The sequence below is a fragment of the Zeugodacus cucurbitae genome, chromosome 3, assembly GCF_028554725.1.
Source record: "Zeugodacus cucurbitae isolate PBARC_wt_2022May chromosome 3, idZeuCucr1.2, whole genome shotgun sequence".
NCBI lineage: Eukaryota > Metazoa > Arthropoda > Insecta > Diptera > Tephritidae > Zeugodacus > Zeugodacus cucurbitae.
The window spans coordinates 48,758,497-48,780,673 of NC_071668.1; the positions used below are offsets into that span (position 1 = coordinate 48,758,497).

The 22,177-nt window shown below is 38.3% G+C and overlaps 6 protein-coding genes across 6 annotated transcripts; all 6 read right to left on the minus strand.

Annotated features, from left to right (window-relative positions):
* Positions 1-1,439: 1,439 nt before the first annotated feature.
* LOC128920398 (glutamate dehydrogenase, mitochondrial-like) lies at positions 1,440-3,413 on the minus strand. Its single transcript, XM_054227581.1, has 3 exons — positions 3,216-3,413; positions 2,264-2,551; positions 1,440-2,201 (listed from the first exon to the last, which is right to left on the minus strand). The coding sequence occupies exons 2-3, from the start codon at positions 2,535-2,537 to the stop codon at positions 1,849-1,851; spliced, it is 627 nt and encodes a 208-aa protein (XP_054083556.1). The 5' UTR covers positions 2,538-2,551; positions 3,216-3,413; the 3' UTR covers positions 1,440-1,848.
* A 1,184-nt stretch (positions 3,414-4,597) lies between these two features.
* On the minus strand, positions 4,598-6,597 carry LOC128920394 (glutamate dehydrogenase, mitochondrial-like). The gene is made up of 4 exons (XM_054227565.1): positions 6,400-6,597; positions 5,448-5,735; positions 5,081-5,385; positions 4,598-5,014 (listed from the first exon to the last, which is right to left on the minus strand). Exons 2-4 carry the CDS (start codon positions 5,719-5,721, stop codon positions 4,613-4,615), a joined length of 981 nt encoding a protein of 326 aa, XP_054083540.1. The 5' UTR covers positions 5,722-5,735; positions 6,400-6,597; the 3' UTR covers positions 4,598-4,612.
* A 649-nt stretch (positions 6,598-7,246) lies between these two features.
* On the minus strand, positions 7,247-8,192 carry LOC128920385 (glutamate dehydrogenase, mitochondrial-like). The gene is made up of 2 exons (XM_054227543.1): positions 7,812-8,192; positions 7,247-7,740 (listed from the first exon to the last, which is right to left on the minus strand). The coding sequence occupies exons 1-2, from the start codon at positions 8,190-8,192 to the stop codon at positions 7,516-7,518; spliced, it is 606 nt and encodes a 201-aa protein (XP_054083518.1). The 3' UTR covers positions 7,247-7,515.
* Positions 8,193-8,201: 9 nt separating this feature from the next.
* LOC128920384 (glutamate dehydrogenase, mitochondrial-like) lies at positions 8,202-9,780 on the minus strand. Its single transcript, XM_054227542.1, has 3 exons — positions 9,583-9,780; positions 8,631-8,918; positions 8,202-8,569 (listed from the first exon to the last, which is right to left on the minus strand). The coding sequence occupies exons 2-3, from the start codon at positions 8,902-8,904 to the stop codon at positions 8,217-8,219; spliced, it is 627 nt and encodes a 208-aa protein (XP_054083517.1). The 5' UTR covers positions 8,905-8,918; positions 9,583-9,780; the 3' UTR covers positions 8,202-8,216.
* An 836-nt stretch (positions 9,781-10,616) lies between these two features.
* LOC128920389 (glutamate dehydrogenase, mitochondrial-like) lies at positions 10,617-12,963 on the minus strand. Its single transcript, XM_054227553.1, has 5 exons — positions 12,766-12,963; positions 11,814-12,101; positions 11,448-11,752; positions 10,995-11,381; positions 10,617-10,923 (listed from the first exon to the last, which is right to left on the minus strand). The coding sequence occupies exons 2-5, from the start codon at positions 12,085-12,087 to the stop codon at positions 10,699-10,701; spliced, it is 1,191 nt and encodes a 396-aa protein (XP_054083528.1). The 5' UTR covers positions 12,088-12,101; positions 12,766-12,963; the 3' UTR covers positions 10,617-10,698.
* A 1,152-nt stretch (positions 12,964-14,115) lies between these two features.
* LOC128920453 (glutamate dehydrogenase, mitochondrial-like) lies at positions 14,116-15,718 on the minus strand. The gene is made up of 4 exons (XM_054227720.1): positions 15,313-15,718; positions 14,947-15,251; positions 14,494-14,880; positions 14,116-14,422 (listed from the first exon to the last, which is right to left on the minus strand). Exons 1-4 carry the CDS (start codon positions 15,584-15,586, stop codon positions 14,198-14,200), a joined length of 1,191 nt encoding a protein of 396 aa, XP_054083695.1. The 5' UTR covers positions 15,587-15,718; the 3' UTR covers positions 14,116-14,197.
* Positions 15,719-22,177: the final 6,459 nt, after the last annotated feature.

Here is a 22,177-nt window from a genome sequence, read left to right on the forward strand (position 1 = left end):
TGTGTTTTTGTAAGAAATTTTTTGCACTCACTTTTTCGGCAATTATTTTGGTATCCGCTGATTTTGTTGTATATTGTATATATACAATTGTATTACGAATATATAAATATTCCACAATATTCAGTAAGAAAATATTTTTTGTTTATTTATTATTTGCGTCAGGTTTTTTTTTGTAATTATTTTCTTCGAGAACAAATTCAAATCGCTCCGTTCAACACAACTGTTCTTATGAAAATCTCAATATCAACTGAACTGAGAAAAATAAATTTGACAATATTGACTGTTTATGTTTTGAAGTTTTGATTTTTTCTGTTGAAAATATGTTAATGTTAATGTTTTTTTAATGTTAATTATTTTATTCTGGCAAAAATTTTGGATTTTGGGGATCGTAAAAAATGACGAATAATGCATAATAACCCCTACCCACTTACTACGCTATTTTTGGTGCATTTGGTGGATGGATTTTTGGTACCATTCACCACTTTTTTGGTGCATTTTGGTGCATTTGATGCATTGGCGCGTGGTGAAAAACCGATTTTTTCACGGCGCGCAAATGGGGTTATACAGGTCGTATGAGTACCATATTACCAAAAACAGAAAAACAGATATAAGGGTACCAAAAACAGAGGTAAGTGGGTAGGGGTTTTGTTTTTTAATTGTAAAACTGTTGCTGTCAAGAAGCCATTTTGTTTGTGTTTGTGTAAAGAAATATTTATTTAAAAATTGAAGAAAAATATACAAAAGGATATTACACTTTGGATCTTATAAATATATAAATGTAAAATGTGTAAAAATAAACAATCGCCTAGCGACTTCAGACGCATTCTGCAATTATTGCTGAGAAATGCCCTCCAATTCTAATGCTCGGAAAATCTTCGAAATCGAGTAAATAAAGGCGGCGGTGCGTAAATCATTGCAGTGGTGAATGCCACCAAAATTGGCGTAGTAAGTGGGTAGGGGTTTTTTTTTTAATTGTTAAACTGTTGCTGTCAAGAAGCCATTCTGTTTGTGTTTTTGTAAAGAAATATTTATTTAAAAATTTAAGAAAAATATACAAAAGGATATTACACTTTGGATCTTATAAATATATAAATGTAAAATTTGTAAAAATAAATAATCGCCAAGCGACTTCAGACGCATTCTGTAATTATTGTTGAGAAATGCCCTCCATTTCTAAGGCTCGGAAAATCTTAGAAATCGAGTAAATAAAGGCAGCGGTGCGTAAATCATTGCAGAGACCGAATTCATTGGCCACAATCTTAATGCCTGCCCCCGCAGTTTCCATAACTGTTTGTAGTCCTGCGTCTACAATATCCGCCTCCTTCGTACAGTCTCTTATGAGCTTTAACTTTTTGTTTGGCTTGAACTTATCCTAAATAAATAAATTAAAAAAATTCATATTAACAAATTAACTTATTTGCACGGTGGTCAAAGTTCACTTACCTCGCACTCATTCATGGAGTTAAATATCTCGTTGATTATGGCTTTCTCGCGTTTAACATTCATTTTGCCATAAGATACATGATTGATATTCTTTAAGTACTCAAAGTAGGATACCGTTACACCGCCAGCATTGCAAAACAAATCCGGTATAATGAGTACATTCTTTTTACGTAATATTTCATCGGCAGCTGGCGTCGAAGGACCATTAGCGCCTTCTAAAATCATCTTGGCTTGTACACTGTTAGCATTTTCGACAGTGAGAACCTTTTGCGTAGAGCAAGGCATTAGTATATCGCATTTTTCACCCAACAAACTGCCCTCTTTTTCGGTGGCTTTGGTATAGCCCTTGATTGATTTATTATTTTTTGCATAATACTCCATTAAGTCCTAAGTATATGAAGAAAATTAAAAAAATATTATCATGGAGATATTTATTTTCAATACGCCACATACCTTTGGATCAATGCCATTCTCATTTACTAGAGACACGTCAAATTCTTGAACACCGATCAGTTTGGCACCGGCTTCCACTACAAAAACGGATGCATGGGAACCGACATTGCCAAACCCTTGTACGATCACGGTTTTATCTTTCCAACCAGTCTTCCAGCCTAATAAATCCATCCAATCTTTATCCATAATAAAACATTCAGCCGCCTTAAATAGACCACGTCCCGTGGCGGCGGTGCGACCATTTATACCGCCTATTTCTACTGGCTTACCAGTCGTGATGGCCAATGCATCTACATCGTTATAGCCTAGAAGAACAATTTATTTGTCTATCAAGACGTTTTCTAATATTTCATAAAAAAAAAATTACCAAAAGTTTTAATATATTGATCCACCAACCAACTCATCTCGCGTTGGCTGGTATTCACATCTGGTGCCGGTACATCTATACCCGGACCTATCATATTGCGACGTAATAGCTCCATTGTATAGCGACGCGTAATTGTTTGCAATTCTTGTGCAGTATACTTCTTCGGGTCGATACGTATGCCACCCTTGGAACCACCAAACGGTACATTCACGCAAGCCGTCTTAAACGCCATCAGATAAGCCAAAGCGCGTATCTCATCGGCGTCGACGTCCATGGCAAAACGTATGCCTACAAAAGAGGAACGGATATGATCAGTCAGTTATATATATCATGCTAGACATCAGCAGTTGAAGCATTGAAAAGGAAGAACATTTTCTTGAAACACACAACTACATGCATATATTCTAGAAAATTCGTTGAGAAATTTTTTGAATATACCAGCTTTTCTAGAAAAATAATAGCCAATAATATAATTGAACCCACCGCCTTTGAGTGGTAATCTGTGTCTAGTGTGGTGTGCGCGATAGCCGGTGATTAGCTCGTAATTGCCATCACTTCTTATTATAGGGAAGGTAACTTCCAATAGATTTGTAGTGCAGCCCATCAATTTAAGCATGGCGGAAACACGTTGTTCACGCTGTTCCTTCTTCATGTAAGGATACTTTTCCAGCTCCTTTATCATCATCGGCTCCATTAGCTGAGCGGCCGAGTGATAATAATACTCAACCATGTGTGCAAATGGTGGGTCTTTGTCTTTATTGATTTTTTCCAAATGCTTGGGCATCACGTGCTTTTCACGCGTAGCTCCAAGTCCGGTCCAGTTTAAAACTGTCTTCGATAGTGAAGATCGTAAAAGTTTACCATTTAAAAGGAAGGACATATTGCCTTGCGATAATGCAATCCCAGTTATGATTTTTTTTGTGTGTTTTTGTAAGAAATTTTTTGCACTCACTTTTTCGGCAATTATTTTGGTATCCGCTGATTTTGTTGTATATTGTATATATACAATTGTATTACGAATATATAAATATTCCACAATATTCAGTAAGAAAATATTTTTTGTTTATTTATTATTTGCGTCAGGTTTTTTTTTGTAATTATTTTCTTCGAGAACAAATTCAAATCGCTCCGTTCAACACAACTGTTCTTATGAAAATCTCAATATCAACTGAACTGAGAAAAATAAATTTGACAATATTGACTGTTTATGTTTTGAAGTTTTGATTTTTTCTGTTGAAAATATGTTAATGTTAATGTTTTTTTAATGTTAATTATTTTATTCTGGCAAAAATTTTGGATTTTGGGGATCGTAAAAAATGACGAATAATGCATAATAACCCCTACCCACTTACTACGCTATTTTTGGTGCATTTGGTGGATGGATTTTTGGTACCATTCACCACTTTTTTGGTGCATTTTGGTGCATTTGATGCATTGGCGCGTGGTGAAAAACCGATTTTTTCACGGCGCGCAAATGGGGTTATACAGGTCGTATGAGTACCATATTACCAAAAACAGAAAAACAGATATAAGGGTACCAAAAACAGAGGTAAGTGGGTAGGGGTTTTGTTTTTTAATTGTAAAACTGTTGCTGTCAAGAAGCCATTTTGTTTGTGTTTGTGTAAAGAAATATTTATTTAAAAATTGAAGAAAAATATACAAAAGGATATTACACTTTGGATCTTATAAATATATAAATGTAAAATGTGTAAAAATAAACAATCGCCTAGCGACTTCAGACGCATTCTGCAATTATTGCTGAGAAATGCCCTCCAATTCTAATGCTCGGAAAATCTTCGAAATCGAGTAAATAAAGGCGACGGTGCGTAAATCATTGCAGTGGTGAATGCCACCAAAATTGGCGTAGTAAGTGGGTAGGGGTTTTTTTTTTAATTGTTAAACTGTTGCTGTCAAGAAGCCATTCTGTTTGTGTTTTTGTAAAGAAATATTTATTTAAAAATTTAAGAAAAATATACAAAAGGATATTACACTTTGGATCTTATAAATATATAAATGTAAAATTTGTAAAAATAAATAATCGCCAAGCGACTTCAGACGCATTCTGTAATTATTGTTGAGAAATGCCCTCCTTTTCTAAGGCTCGGAAAATCTTAGAAATCGAGTAAATAAAGGCAGCGGTGCGTAAATCATTGCAGAGACCGAATTCATTGGCCACAATCTTAATGCCTGCCCCCGCAGTTTCCATAACTGTTTGTAGTCCTGCGTCTACTATATCCGCCTCCTTCGTACAGTCTCTTATGAGCTTTAACTTTTTGTTTGGCTTGAACTTATCCTAAATAAATAAATTAAAAAAATTCATATTAACAAATTAACTTATTTGCACGGTGGTCAAAGTTCACTTACCTCGCACTCATTCATGGAGTTAAAGATCTCGTTGATTATGGCTTTCTCGCGTTTAACATTCATTTTGCCATAAGATACATGATTGATATTCTTTAAGTACTCAAAGTAGGATACCGTTACACCGCCAGCATTGCAAAACAAATCCGGTATAATGAGTACATTCTTTTTACGTAATATTTCATCGGCAGCTGGCGTCGAAGGACCATTAGCGCCTTCTAAAATCATCTTGGCTTGTACACTGTTAGCATTTTCGACAGTGAGAACCTTTTGCGTAGAGCAAGGCATTAGTATATCGCATTTTTCACCCAACAAACTGCCCTCTTTTTCGGTGGCTTTGGTATAGCCCTTGATTGATTTATTATTTTTTGCATAATACTCCATTAAGTCCTAAGTATATGAAGAAAATTAAAAAAATATTATCATGGAGATATTTATTTTCAATACGCCACATACCTTTGGATCAATGCCATTCTCATTTACTAGAGACACGTCAAATTCTTGAACACCGATCAGTTTGGCACCGGCTTCCACTACAAAAACGGATGCATGGGAACCGACATTGCCAAACCCTTGTACGATCACGGTTTTATCTTTCCAACCAGTCTTCCAGCCTAATAAATCCATCCAATCTTTATCCATAATAAAACATTCAGCCGCCTTAAATAGACCACGTCCCGTGGCGGCGGTGCGACCATTTATACCGCCTATTTCTACTGGCTTACCAGTCGTGATGGCCAATGCATCTACATCGTTATAGCCTAGAAGAACAATTTATTTGTCTATCAAGACGTTTTCTAATATTTCATAAAAAAAAAATTACCAAAAGTTTTAATATATTGATCCACCAACCAACTCATCTCGCGTTGGCTGGTATTCACATCTGGTGCCGGTACATCTATACCCGGACCTATCATATTGCGACGTAATAGCTCCATTGTATAGCGACGCGTAATTGTTTGCAATTCTTGTGCAGTATACTTCTTCGGGTCGATACGTATGCCACCCTTGGAACCACCAAACGGTACATTCACGCAAGCCGTCTTAAACGCCATCAGATAAGCCAAAGCGCGTATCTCATCGGCGTCGACGTCCATGGCAAAACGTATGCCTACAAAAGAGGAACGGATATGATCAGTCAGTTATATATATCATGCTAGACATCAGCAGTTGAAGCATTGAAAAGGAAGAACATTTTCTTGAAACACACAACTACATGCATATATTCTAGAAAATTCGTTGAGAAATTTTTTGAATATACCAGCTTTTCTAGAAAAATAATAGCCAATAATATAATTGAACCCACCGCCTTTGAGTGGTAATCTGTGTCTAGTGTGGTGTGCGCGATAGCCGGTGATTAGCTCGTAATTGCCATCACTTCTTATTATAGGGAAGGTAACTTCCAATAGATTTGTAGTGCAGCCCATCAATTTAAGCATGGCGGAAACACGTTGTTCACGCTGTTCCTTCTTCATGTAAGGATACTTTTCCAGCTCCTTTATCATCATCGGCTCCATTAGCTGAGCGGCCGAGTGATAATAATACTCAACCATGTGTGCAAATGGTGGGTCTTTGTCTTTATTGATTTTTTCCAAATGCTTGGGCATCACGTGCTTTTCACGCGTAGCTCCAAGTCCGGTCCAGTTTAAAACTGTCTTCGATAGTGAAGATCGTAAAAGTTTACCATTTAAAAGGAAGGACATATTGCCTTGCGATAATGCAATCCCAGTTATGATTTTTTTTGTGTGTTTTTGTAAGAAATTTTTTGCACTCACTTTTTCGGCAATTATTTTGGTATCCGCTGATTTTGTTGTATATTGTATATATACAATTGTATTACGAATATATAAATATTCCACAATATTCAGTAAGAAAATATTTTTTGTTTATTTATTATTTGCGTCAGGTTTTTTTTTGTAATTATTTTCTTCGAGAACAAATTCAAATCGCTCCGTTCAACACAACTGTTCTTATGAAAATCTCAATATCAACTGAACTGAGAAAAATAAATTTGACAATATTGACTGTTTATGTTTTGAAGTTTTGATTTTTTCTGTTGAAAATATGTTAATGTTAATGTTTTTTTAATGTTAATTATTTTATTCTGGCAAAAATTTTGGATTTTGGGGATCGTAAAAAATGACGAATAATGCATAATAACCCCTACCCACTTACTACGCTATTTTTGGTGCATTTGGTGGATGGATTTTTGGTACCATTCACCACTTTTTTGGTGCATTTTGGTGCATTTGATGCATTGGCGCGTGGTGAAAAACCGATTTTTTCACGGCGCGCAAATGGGGTTATACAGGTCGTATGAGTACCATATTACCAAAAACAGAAAAACAGATATAAGGGTACCAAAAACAGAGGTAAGTGGGTAGGGGTTTTGTTTTTTAATTGTAAAACTGTTGCTGTCAAGAAGCCATTTTGTTTGTGTTTGTGTAAAGAAATATTTATTTAAAAATTGAAGAAAAATATACAAAAGGATATTACACTTTGGATCTTATAAATATATAAATGTAAAATGTGTAAAAATAAACAATCGCCTAGCGACTTCAGACGCATTCTGCAATTATTGCTGAGAAATGCCCTCCAATTCTAATGCTCGGAAAATCTTCGAAATCGAGTAAATAAAGGCGGCGGTGCGTAAATCATTGCAGTGGTGAATGCCACCAAAATTGGCGTAGTAAGTGGGTAGGGTTTTTTTTTTTAATTGTTAAACTGTTGCTGTCAAGAAGCCATTCTGTTTGTGTTTTTGTAAAGAAATATTTATTTAAAAATTTAAGAAAAATATACAAAAGGATATTACACTTTGGATCTTATAAATATATAAATGTAAAATTTGTAAAAATAAATAATCGCCAAGCGACTTCAGACGCATTCTGTAATTATTGTTGAGAAATGCCCTCCATTTCTAAGGCTCGGAAAATCTTAGAAATCGAGTAAATAAAGGCAGCGGTGCGTAAATCATTGCAGAGACCGAATTCATTGGCCACAATCTTAATGCCTGCCCCCGCAGTTTCCATAACTGTTTGTAGTCCTGCGTCTACAATATCCGCCTCCTTCGTACAGTCTCTTATGAGCTTTAACTTTTTGTTTGGCTTGAACTTATCCTAAATAAATAAATTAAAAAAATTCATATTAACAAATTAACTTATTTGCACGGTGGTCAAAGTTCACTTACCTCGCACTCATTCATGGAGTTAAAGATCTCGTTGATTATGGCTTTCTCGCGTTTAACATTCATTTTGCCATAAGATACATGATTGATATTCTTTAAGTACTCAAAGTAGGATACCGTTACACCGCCAGCATTGCAAAACAAATCCGGTATAATGAGTACATTCTTTTTACGTAATATTTCATCGGCAGCTGGCGTCGAAGGACCATTAGCGCCTTCTAAAATCATCTTGGCTTGTACACTGTTAGCATTTTCGACAGTGAGAACCTTTTGCGTAGAGCAAGGCATTAGTATATCGCATTTTTCACCCAACAAACTGCCCTCTTTTTCGGTGGCTTTGGTATAGCCCTTGATTGATTTATTATTTTTTGCATAATACTCCATTAAGTCCTAAGTATATGAAGAAAATTAAAAAAATATTATCATGGAGATATTTATTTTCAATACGCCACATACCTTTGGATCAATGCCATTCTCATTTACTAGAGACACGTCAAATTCTTGAACACCGATCAGTTTGGCACCGGCTTCCACTACAAAAACGGATGCATGGGAACCGACATTGCCAAACCCTTGTACGATCACGGTTTTATCTTTCCAACCAGTCTTCCAGCCTAATAAATCCATCCAATCTTTATCCATAATAAAACATTCAGCCGCCTTAAATAGACCACGTCCCGTGGCGGCGGTGCGACCATTTATACCGCCTATTTCTACTGGCTTACCAGTCGTGATGGCCAATGCATCTACATCGTTATAGCCTAGAAGAACAATTTATTTGTCTATCAAGACGTTTTCTAATATTTCATAAAAAAAAATTACCAAAAGTTTTAATATATTGATCCACCAACCAACTCATCTCGCGTTGGCTGGTATTCACATCTGGTGCCGGTACATCTATACCCGGACCTATCATATTGCGACGTAATAGCTCCATTGTATAGCGACGCGTAATTGTTTGCAATTCTTGTGCAGTATACTTCTTCGGGTCGATACGTATGCCACCCTTGGAACCACCAAACGGTACATTCACGCAAGCCGTCTTAAACGCCATCAGATAAGCCAAAGCGCGTATCTCATCGGCGTCGACGTCCATGGCAAAACGTATGCCTACAAAAGAGGAACGGATATGATCAGTCAGTTATATATATCATGCTAGACATCAGCAGTTGAAGCATTGAAAAGGAAGAACATTTTCTTGAAACACACAACTACATGCATATATTCTAGAAAATTCGTTGAGAAATTTTTTGAATATACCAGCTTTTCTAGAAAAATAATAGCCAATAATATAATTGAACCCACCGCCTTTGAGTGGTAATCTGTGTCTAGTGTGGTGTGCGCGATAGCCGGTGATTAGCTCGTAATTGCCATCACTTCTTATTATAGGGAAGGTAACTTCCAATAGATTTGTAGTGCAGCCCATCAATTTAAGCATGGCGGAAACACGTTGTTCACGCTGTTCCTTCTTCATGTAAGGATACTTTTCCAGCTCCTTTATCATCATCGGCTCCATTAGCTGAGCGGCCGAGTGATAATAATACTCAACCATGTGTGCAAATGGTGGGTCTTTGTCTTTATTGATTTTTTCCAAATGCTTGGGCATCACGTGCTTTTCACGCGTAGCTCCAAGTCCGGTCCAGTTTAAAACTGTCTTCGATAGTGAAGATCGTAAAAGTTTACCATTTAAAAGGAAGGACATATTGCCTTGCGATAATGCAATCCCAGTTATGATTTTTTTTGTGTGTTTTTGTAAGAAATTTTTTGCACTCACTTTTTCGGCAATTATTTTGGTATCCGCTGATTTTGTTGTATATTGTATATATACAATTGTATTACGAATATATAAATATTCCACAATATTCAGTAAGAAAATATTTTTTGTTTATTTATTATTTGCGTCAGGTTTTTTTTTGTAATTATTTTCTTCGAGAACAAATTCAAATCGCTCCGTTCAACACAACTGTTCTTATGAAAATCTCAATATCAACTGAACTGAGAAAAATAAATTTGACAATATTGACTGTTTATGTTTTGAAGTTTTGATTTTTTCTGTTGAAAATATGTTAATGTTAATGTTTTTTTAATGTTAATTATTTTATTCTGGCAAAAATTTTGGATTTTGGGGATCGTAAAAAATGACGAATAATGCATAATAACCCCTACCCACTTACTACGCTATTTTTGGTGCATTTGGTGGATGGATTTTTGGTACCATTCACCACTTTTTTGGTGCATTTTGGTGCATTTGATGCATTGGCGCGTGGTGAAAAACCGATTTTTTCACGGCGCGCAAATGGGGTTATACAGGTCGTATGAGTACCATATTACCAAAAACAGAAAAACAGATATAAGGGTACCAAAAACAGAGGTAAGTGGGTAGGGGTTTTGTTTTTTAATTGTAAAACTGTTGCTGTCAAGAAGCCATTTTGTTTGTGTTTGTGTAAAGAAATATTTATTTAAAAATTGAAGAAAAATATACAAAAGGATATTACACTTTGGATCTTATAAATATATAAATGTAAAATGTGTAAAAATAAACAATCGCCTAGCGACTTCAGACGCATTCTGCAATTATTGCTGAGAAATGCCCTCCAATTCTAATGCTCGGAAAATCTTCGAAATCGAGTAAATAAAGGCGGCGGTGCGTAAATCATTGCAGTGGTGAATGCCACCAAAATTGGCGTAGTAAGTGGGTAGGGGTTTTTTTTTTAATTGTTAAACTGTTGCTGTCAAGAAGCCATTCTGTTTGTGTTTTTGTAAAGAAATATTTATTTAAAAATTTAAGAAAAATATACAAAAGGATATTACACTTTGGATCTTATAAATATATAAATGTAAAATTTGTAAAAATAAATAATCGCCAAGCGACTTCAGACGCATTCTGTAATTATTGTTGAGAAATGCCCTCCATTTCTAAGGCTCGGAAAATCTTAGAAATCGAGTAAATAAAGGCAGCGGTGCGTAAATCATTGCAGAGACCGAATTCATTGGCCACAATCTTAATGCCTGCCCCCGCAGTTTCCATAACTGTTTGTAGTCCTGCGTCTACAATATCCGCCTCCTTCGTACAGTCTCTTATGAGCTTTAACTTTTTGTTTGGCTTGAACTTATCCTAAATAAATAAATTAAAAAAATTCATATTAACAAATTAACTTATTTGCACGGTGGTCAAAGTTCACTTACCTCGCACTCATTCATGGAGTTAAAGATCTCGTTGATTATGGCTTTCTCGCGTTTAACATTCATTTTGCCATAAGATACATGATTGATATTCTTTAAGTACTCAAAGTAGGATACCGTTACACCGCCAGCATTGCAAAACAAATCCGGTATAATGAGTACATTCTTTTCACGTAATATTTCATCGGCAGCTGGCGTCGAAGGACCATTAGCGCCTTCTAAAATCATCTTGGCTTCTACACTGTTAGCATTTTCGACAGTGAGAACCTTTTGCGTAGAGCAAGGCATTAGTATATCGCATTTTTCACCCAACAAACTGCCCTCTTTTTCGGTGGCTTTGGTATAGCCCTTGATTGATTTATTATTTTTTGCATAATACTCCATTAAGTCCTAAGTATATGAAGAAAATTAAAAAAATATTATCATGGAGATATTTATTTTCAATACGCCACATACCTTTGGATCAATGCCATTCTCATTTACTAGAGACACGTCAAATTCTTGAACACCGATCAGTTTGGCACCGGCTTCCACTACAAAAACGGATGCATGGGAACCGACATTGCCAAACCCTTGTACGATCACGGTTTTATCTTTCCAACCAGTCTTCCAGCCTAATAAATCCATCCAATCTTTATCCATAATAAAACATTCAGCCGCCTTAAATAGACCACGTCCCGTGGCGGCGGTGCGACCATTTATACCGCCTATTTCTACTGGCTTACCAGTCGTGATGGCCAATGCATCTACATCGTTATAGCCTAGAAGAACAATTTATTTGTCTATCAAGACGTTTTCTAATATTTCATAAAAAAAAATTACCAAAAGTTTTAATATATTGATCCACCAACCAACTCATCTCGCGTTGGCTGGTATTCACATCTGGTGCCGGTACATCTATACCCGGACCTATCATATTGCGACGTAATAGCTCCATTGTATAGCGACGCGTAATTGTTTGCAATTCTTGTGCAGTATACTTCTTCGGGTCGATACGTATGCCACCCTTGGAACCACCAAACGGTACATTCACGCAAGCCGTCTTAAACGCCATCAGATAAGCCAAAGCGCGTATCTCATCGGCGTCGACGTCCATGGCAAAACGTATGCCTACAAAAGAGGAACGGATATGATCAGTCAGTTATATATATCATGCTAGACATCAGCAGTTGAAGCATTGAAAAGGAAGAACATTTTCTTGAAACACACAACTACATGCATATATTCTAGAAAATTCGTTGAGAAATTTTTTGAATATACCAGCTTTTCTAGAAAAATAATAGCCAATAATATAATTGAACCCACCGCCTTTGAGTGGTAATCTGTGTCTAGTGTGGTGTGCGCGATAGCCGGTGATTAGCTCGTAATTGCCATCACTTCTTATTATAGGGAAGGTAACTTCCAATAGATTTGTAGTGCAGCCCATCAATTTAAGCATGGCGGAAACACGTTGTTCACGCTGTTCCTTCTTCATGTAAGGATACTTTTCCAGCTCCTTTATCATCATCGGCTCCATTAGCTGAGCGGCCGAGTGATAATAATACTCAACCATGTGTGCAAATGGTGGGTCTTTGTCTTTATTGATTTTTTCCAAATGCTTGGGCATCACGTGCTTTTCACGCGTAGCTCCAAGTCCGGTCCAGTTTAAAACTGTCTTCGATAGTGAAGATCGTAAAAGTTTACCATTTAAAAGGAAGGACATATTGCCTTGCGATAATGCAATCCCAGTTATGATTTTTTTTGTGTGTTTTTGTAAGAAATTTTTTGCACTCACTTTTTCGGCAATTATTTTGGTATCCGCTGATTTTGTTGTATATTGTATATATACAATTGTATTACGAATATATAAATATTCCACAATATTCAGTAAGAAAATATTTTTTGTTTATTTATTATTTGCGTCAGGTTTTTTTTTGTAATTATTTTCTTCGAGAACAAATTCAAATCGCTCCGTTCAACACAACTGTTCTTATGAAAATCTCAATATCAACTGAACTGAGAAAAATAAATTTGACAATATTGACTGTTTATGTTTTGAAGTTTTGATTTTTTCTGTTGAAAATATGTTAATGTTAATGTTTTTTTAATGTTAATTATTTTATTCTGGCAAAAATTTTGGATTTTGGGGATCGTAAAAAATGACGAATAATGCATAATAACCCCTACCCACTTACTACGCTATTTTTGGTGCATTTGGTGGATGGATTTTTGGTACCATTCACCACTTTTTTGGTGCATTTTGGTGCATTTGATGCATTGGCGCGTGGTGAAAAACCGATTTTTTCACGGCGCGCAAATGGGGTTATACAGGTCGTATGAGTACCATATTACCAAAAACAGAAAAACAGATATAAGGGTACCAAAAACAGAGGTAAGTGGGTAGGGGTTTTGTTTTTTAATTGTAAAACTGTTGCTGTCAAGAAGCCATTTTGTTTGTGTTTGTGTAAAGAAATATTTATTTAAAAATTGAAGAAAAATATACAAAAGGATATTACACTTTGGATCTTATAAATATATAAATGTAAAATGTGTAAAAATAAACAATCGCCTAGCGACTTCAGACGCATTCTGCAATTATTGCTGAGAAATGCCCTCCAATTCTAATGCTCGGAAAATCTTCGAAATCGAGTAAATAAAGGCGGCGGTGCGTAAATCATTGCAGTGGTGAATGCCACCAAAATTGGCGTAGTAAGTGGGTAGGGGTTTTTTTTTTAATTGTTAAACTGTTGCTGTCAAGAAGCCATTCTGTTTGTGTTTTTGTAAAGAAATATTTATTTAAAAATTTAAGAAAAATATACAAAAGGATATTACACTTTGGATCTTATAAATATATAAATGTAAAATGTGTAAAAATAAACAATCGCCTAGCGACTTCAGACGCATTCTGCAATTATTGCTGAGAAATGCCCTCCAATTCTAATGCTCGGAAAATCTTCGAAATCGAGTAAATAAAGGCGGCGGTGCGTAAATCATTGCAGTGGTGAATGCCACCAAAATTGGCGTAGTAAGTGGGTAGGGGTTTTTTTTTTAATTGTTAAACTGTTGCTGTCAAGAAGCCATTCTGTTTGTGTTTTTGTAAAGAAATATTTATTTAAAAATTTAAGAAAAATATACAAAAGGATATTACACTTTGGATCTTATAAATATATAAATGTAAAATTTGTAAAAATAAATAATCGCCAAGCGACTTCAGACGCATTCTGTAATTATTGTTGAGAAATGCCCTCCATTTCTAAGGCTCGGAAAATCTTAGAAATCGAGTAAATAAAGGCAGCGGTGCGTAAATCATTGCAGAGACCGAATTCATTGGCCACAATCTTAATGCCTGCCCCCGCAGTTTCCATAACTGTTTGTAGTCCTGCGTCTACAATATCCGCCTCCTTCGTACAGTCTCTTATGAGCTTTAACTTTTTGTTTGGCTTGAACTTATCCTAAATAAATAAATTAAAAAAATTCATATTAACAAATTAACTTATTTGCACGGTGGTCAAAGTTCACTTACCTCGCACTCATTCATGGAGTTAAAGATCTCGTTGATTATGGCTTTCTCGCGTTTAACATTCATTTTGCCATAAGATACATGATTGATATTCTTTAAGTACTCAAAGTAGGATACCGTTACACCGCCAGCATTGCAAAACAAATCCGGTATAATGAGTACATTCTTTTTACGTAATATTTCATCGGCAGCTGGCGTCGAAGGACCATTAGCGCCTTCTAAAATCATCTTGGCTTGTACACTGTTAGCATTTTCGACAGTGAGAACCTTTTGCGTAGAGCAAGGCATTAGTATATCGCATTTTTCACCCAACAAACTGCCCTCTTTTTCGGTGGCTTTGGTATAGCCCTTGATTGATTTATTATTTTTTGCATAATACTCCATTAAGTCCTAAGTATATGAAGAAAATTAAAAAAATATTATCATGGAGATATTTATTTTCAATACGCCACATACCTTTGGATCAATGCCATTCTCATTTACTAGAGACACGTCAAATTCTTGAACACCGATCAGTTTGGCACCGGCTTCCACTACAAAAACGGATGCATGGGAACCGACATTGCCAAACCCTTGTACGATCACGGTTTTATCTTTCCAACCAGTCTTCCAGCCTAATAAATCCATCCAATCTTTATCCATAATAAAACATTCAGCCGCCTTAAATAGACCACGTCCCGTGGCGGCGCTGCGACCATTTATACCGCCTATTTCTACTGGCTTACCAGTCGTGATGGCCAATGCATCTACATCGTTATAGCCTAGAAGAACAATTTATTTGTCTATCAAGACGTTTTCTAATATTTTATAAAAAAAAATTACCAAAAGTTTTAATATATTGATCCACCAACCAACTCATCTCACGTTGGCTGGTATTCACATCTGGTGCCGGTACATCTATACCCGGACCTATCATATTGCGACGTAATAGCTCCATTGTATAGCGACGCGTAATTGTTTGCAATTCTTGTGCAGTATACTTCTTCGGGTCGATACGTATGCCACCCTTGGAACCACCAAACGGTGCATTCACGCAAGCCGTCTTAAACGCCATCAGATAAGCCAAAGCGCGTATCTCATCGGCGTCGACGTCCATGGCAAAACGTATGCCTACAAAAGAGGAACGGATATGATCAGTCAGTTATATATATCATGCTAGACATCAGAAGTTGAAGCGTTGAAAAGGAAGAACATTTTCTTGAAACACACAACTACATGCATATATTCTAGAAAATTCGTTGAGAAATTTTTTGAATATACCAGCTTTTCTAGAAAAATAATAGCCAATAATATAATTGAACCCACCGCCTTTGAGTGGTAATCTGTGTCTAGTGTGGTGTGCGCGATAGCCGGTGATTAGCTCGTAATTGCCATCACTTCTTATTATAGGGAAGGTAACTTCCAATAGATTTGTAGTGCAGCCCATCAATTTAAGTATGGCGGAAACACGTTGTTCACGCTGTTCCTTCTTCATGTAAGGATACTTTTCCAGCTCCTTTATCATCATCGGCTCCATTAGCTGAGCGGCCGAGTGATAATAATACTCAACCATGTGTGCAAATGGTGGGTCTTTGTCTTTATTGATTTTTTCCAAATGCTTGGGCATCACGTGCTTTTCACGCGTAGCCCCAAGTCCGGTCCAGTTTAAAACTGTCTTCGATAGTGAAGATCGTAAAAGTTTACCATTTAAAAGGAAGGACATATTGCCTTGGAGGATGGGATCATGTGTAGAAGTTCACGCAAGTGAGGAAAGTTTTTGATTGTCACTCACTTGGGAGTGGCCAGAAACGATTCTTCTCCACATGGTTCAAGCAGCTCACGACTTCCGGTTTTAGACCAAGTATCCTCTGGGTAGCCAACAGACATCCGTTTGAAGGCGAGCTAAAGTGAGAAGGCGAAGCCCGCTTATGCGGTTGTGCGTAGGGTTTGGGACCTACCACATAAAAACACCCCCCAATGAAAAATCTACGAAAGCCTCGGATGAGACACCCCCCTTTTGATGACGACCCCTGCAAACGTTTTAAGGATAATGATATAAGGGCATGCACCTGGAATGTCCGGACCCTTAATTGGGAAGGTGCCTCTGCCCAGCTGGTTGATGTCCTCATACGACTTAAGGCTGACATCACCGCCATCCAAGAAGTGCGATGGACGGGACAAGGACGGAAGAAGGTGGGTCCTTGTGACATCTACTACAGCGGCCATATAAAGGAGCGCAAATTTGGTGTTGGATTTGTGGTGGGAGAGAGACTCCGTCGCAGAGTCCTGGCATTCACCCCGGTGGATGAACGTCTAGCCACAATCCGCATCAAAGCGAGGTTCTTCAACATATCGCTGATTTGCGCCCACGCCCCAACGGAAGAGAAGGACGATGTGACCAAAGATGCTTTCTATGAGCGCCTAGAACGCACCTATGAGCGCTGCCCCCGTCACGATGTAAAAGTCGTGCTTGGTGATTTTAACGCCAGGGTGGGAAAAGAAGGTGTCTTTGGCACAACAGTCGGAAAATTCAGCCTCCATGACGAAACATCGCCAAACGGCCTGAGGCTGATCGACTTCGCTGGGGCCCGAAATATGGTCGTCTGTAGTACCAGATTCCAGCATAAGAAAATACATCAAGCTACTTGGCTGTCTCCTGATCGAAACACGCGGAACCAAATCGATCACGTTGTGATAGACGGAAGACATGTCTCCTGTGTTTTAGACGTGCGTACGCTCCGTGGACCAAATATAGACTCGGACCATTATCTGGTCGCAGCGAATACGCACCCGCCTCTGTGCAGCAAAGAATGCCCGTCAACAAACACAAGGAAGGTTCGACGTCGAAAAGCTGCAATCGCAACAGACAGCCACGAAATACTCTACTCTACTTGCACTCCTGCTCTCTGAGAGCACTCATCAGCATCTCGGTATAAGGGAACTGTGGAACGGCATCTCAAACTCACTGCGTACCGCTGCAGCCGAAACAATTGGTTTTCGGCAACGACAAAAAACAAGCTGGTACGATGAGGAGTGCCGTCTCGCAGCGGAGAGAAAACAGACTGCCTACCTCGCAACATTGCAAACGACCACAACACGTGCGGGATGGGATAGATACCGAGAGCTGAAGAGGGAAGCGAGACGCATTTGCAGACAAAAAAAGAAAGAGGCCGAAATGCGTGAGTACGAAGAGCTTGAGAAGCTGGCAGACAGAGGGAATGCTCGAAAATTTTATGAAAAAATGAAGCGACTTAACGAAGGTTTCAAGATCGGAGCATCCTCATGTAGAGACCAAGGTGGTAATCTGGTAACCGATGTCCAGGGCATACTGGGATTATGGAGGGAACACTTCTCCGACCTGCTGAATGGCAGTGAGAGTACAACACCAGGAGATGGCGAACCCGATCCCCCAACCGATGACGATGGAACAGATGTTCCATTACCCGACCATGAAGAAATTCGAATAGCAATTACCCGCTTGAAAAACAACAAAGCAGCGGGGGCCGATAGATTACCGGCAGAACTATTCAAATACGGCGGCGAAGAACTGATAAGGTGCATGCATCAGCTTCTTTGCAGAATATGGTCGGAAGAAAGCATGCCTGACGATTGGAATCTCAGTGTGCTCTGCCCAATCCATAAAAAGGGAGATCCCACAATCTGCGCCAATTACCGTGGGATCAGCCTCCTAAATATCGCATACAAGGTTCTATCGAGCGTATTGTGTGAAAGACTAAAGCCCACCGTCAACAAACTGATTGGACCTTATCAGTGTGGCTTTAGACCTGGAAAATCGACAACTGACCAGATATTCACCATGCGCCAAATCTTAGAAAAGACCCGAGAAAAGAGGATCGACACACACCACCTTTTTGTCGATTTTAAAGCTGCTTTCGACAGCACGAAAAGGAGTTGCCTTTACGCCGCGATGTCTGAATTTGGTATCCCCGCAAAACTAATACGGCTGTGTAAATTGACGTTGAGCATCACCAAAAGCTCCGTCATGATTGGGAAGGACCTCTCCGAGCCGTTCGATACCAAACGAGGTTTCAGACAAGGTGACTCACTATCGTGCGACTTCTTTAACCTGATGCTGGAAAAAATTATAAGAGCTGCAGAGCTAAACCGAGAAGGTACAATCTTCTACAAGAGTGTACAGCTCCTGGCGTACGCCGATGATATTGATATCATCGGAAGCAACAACCGCGCCGTTTGTTCTGCTTTTTCCCGCATGGATAAGGAGGCGAAGCGAATGGGTCTGGAGGTGAATGAGGACAAGACGAAATATCTCCTGTCATCAAACAAACAGTCGGCGCATTCGCGTCTTGGCTCCCACGTCACTGTTGACAGTCATAACTTCGAGGTCGTAGATAATTTCGTATACCTGGGAACCAGCATCAACAACACGAACAATGTCAGCCTCGAAATCCAGCGCAGAATAACTCTTGCCAACAGGTGCTACTTTGGACTGAGTAGGCAATGGAACAGTAAAGTCCTCTCTCGACGAACCAAAATCAAGCTCTACAAGTCGCTTATCATTCCCGTCCTGCTTTACGATGCAGAAGCTTGGACGATGTCAACATCAGATGAGACGACACTAGGAGTTTTCGAGAGAAAAATTTTGCGCAAGATTTATGGTCCTCAGAACATTGGCAACGGCGAATACCGCAGACGATGGAACGATGAGCTGTACGAGTTATACGACGACATTGACATAGTTCAGCGAATAAAAAGACATCGGCTACGCTGGCTAGGTCGTGTTGTCCGAATGGACGAAAACACTCCAGCCCTGAAAGTGTTCGATACAATACCCGCCGGAGGAAGCCGAGGAAGGGGAAGGCCTCCACTCCGTTGGAGGGACCAGGTGGAGAGCGACCTGGTTACACTTGGGATCTCCAACTGGCGCCGAACTGCGAAAGAGAGAGAGAGATGGCGCACTATCGTCGATTCGGCTATAACCGGCTAAACGGTTGCAACGCCAATTACATACATACAATTTAAAGAAAACAAAAAATTAAAAACATTGACTCTCTCGGTTACATTGATCTTGCAGTAGTCTGTATAATCCTCGATTATCTAGGTTTCAATTTTTCGGCTTTCGGCCATGCAGAAACAGAAGTTAGCCCGTCTGTATTGTTTGTCAGCGCAGCCAAATAAATTTAGTTCATTAATATTATAATTGAGAAACCAGTTATTGTCTTTCGCAAGCCGGCTACTTCATTAACGATTAGCTGTTATAAGTTAAGTTATAAGTTAATCAGCTGATTGTTAGTTTTTTTTTTTTATCAGGAAATCTTTAGAGAAAATATCCCATTCGGACATCGCAGTACACTTTTTATACCTCCTTCCAGAGGAAAATCTTAGCTTCATATGGGAGAAAATTATCTCTGAAAACCCTCCCATTTTCTCCTTTAATCGTAGAGAATTGTTTAAGATAAAAAATACTTTAGATTAGTTTGTATTTTTAGAGAGTTTGGTCTTAAAATGAAAAATATTAAGCTGTTAACAGGATAACTAAGAAAATAATTCGCAAATAAAATTTAAGAGGGCAATTTTGATTTCAAATCGATTATATTGTTTAACCTCGTAAGGCCATTAAGATTTGTTTAAAGTCTGTATGAGAGTTGCGGCGAACAAGGCCAAGTTCGCAATAGGTGATTAAACCGACTACATTAAAATTCTACATAACACGTTCTTAAATGCACTAGCCCAAATAGCCTGTTGCTTACTAGTTATGCAAGTTCAAATTAGGTAGTTTTCTGAAATCGTAATGGATCTAGAGCAACGTATAAGTGCAAATGCGCTCCATTATAGCAATAATCTACATTTATTGAATCATCTATGTAATGACATTAGTGTTACCAACGTCATCGCCAGGCAAACGGATTCTAAATACATATGTATCTATGTATGTATGTACTCATTTGATTGTATGGATAATGTATGATGCATTTGTGTTGGTAAATACATACGTAATCAACAGCAGATGCCTTTAGCTGACAAAAAATGACAACAGCAAGAACAACATCAAAAGAAAGCACCCTTAATCACAACACACACATTCATACAAAAGTCTACGCACTCCATTGGCATTGCACACACAGAGTAAAACAATCCCTGGCCTACAAGCGCACAAGCAGCTGATAATGCACACAAATAGTAGAGCCACGACTTTCCAGTGAAACTGAATGGCTGAAATGGTCGTGGAAAGCAGCGATTCTTCTGCACGCTGACTTACCATCACTCAAGCGAATTTGAGTGCAATGTCGGCTTGCACTCAACACTGCCGAATCAACAAGTATCCACGCACTCGCTTGGCGTTGATGATCCGCATGCCGGTCGCCTGATAGCGTACTGTGTTGAGCGTAACGGAAACGGGCATGCGCATTGCTACCAATTGCCATTCGAATTGCCGCAAAATCCGTGTGTGGGTGGTTGGTTGGTTGGTCCAGCCTTTGTTGACGTTGCGAGTTAGCGCGTGTTGGCGCCGTCGTACTCGTACTTGTTGCTCGCTTGCTTGTCTGTCTGTCAGTGTTAGCTGGCTGCCTGCCTTTTGTACTGCTGCACGGTGGCATTTCGTGCGAATCCACAAGTGGCTGTGCGGCGGCCTCAGTGCTCAATCTGTCTGCTTAGTTGTACATTTGCCGCAGCGGGAATCACTCGGCGCCGTCGTGGTTCGTCATCGTTTACCATTCAAAAAGTATATGGCTTTCATGTGTGCCAGCGCAACAAGTGTTATTTCAGTGGAATAGAAAGTTTTCATTAAAAATTAACTGAAAGTTGATGAAAATAAAAGAAATTTGTGTTTCAACTCGAAATTAAATGTGTACACGAAGCATGTTATTGAGTTTTATGAAAAATAACAATACTTTCGTTAGAAAGAAACCTTAAAATTTGGTGAAAGCAGTGTTTCAGAGATCTCAAAAATTTGTTGCAATTATATTTAGCTATAAAGTCCAATTTCAACAGTTTTGAAAGTGGTATAATTTAAGGAAAACGTTAACGAAAAAGTGAGTTTTTGCTTTCTTAACACAGTTGTCTAAACCAATAATTACTTTAAACGCAAAATTCTGTTTTAAACGATATTTGGCAAAAATATATAATACCTTTCTTGTTCGGTTTTAATTTAAAATTGTATTCATTTCAAGTACATCATTTCGGAAAATTTATAACATACATATTGATATTAAAAAGGAATGCCTTCGAAAGAATTAAAAATTAAAATATTAAACATCGTCTTAAAAATATCGATAAATTCTTTCTAATATATACAACCACATGTTTCATGTAATAAATGCAGCATATAAAAGATACGAATGTATTTAAATAGATTCTGTGAATTTTTTATTTTTTTAAACTCAGTCTTTGGTACCTCATCTCCGATGATCTGTCTTATGCTTTACGGTGCAGAAGCTTGGACGATGTCAACATCAGATGAGACGACACTAGGAGTTTTCGAGAGGAAAATTTTGCGCAAGATGTATGGTCCTCAGAACATTGGCAACGGCGAATACCGCAGACGATGGAACGATGAGCTGTACGAGTTATACGACGACATTGACATAGTTCAGCGAATAAAAAGACATCGGCTACGCTGGCTAAGTCGTGTTGTCCGAATGGACGAAAACACTCCAGCCCTGAAAGTGTTCGATACAATACCCGCCGGAGGAAGCCGAGGAAGGGGAAGGCGGGGAGATTTTAGTTTCTG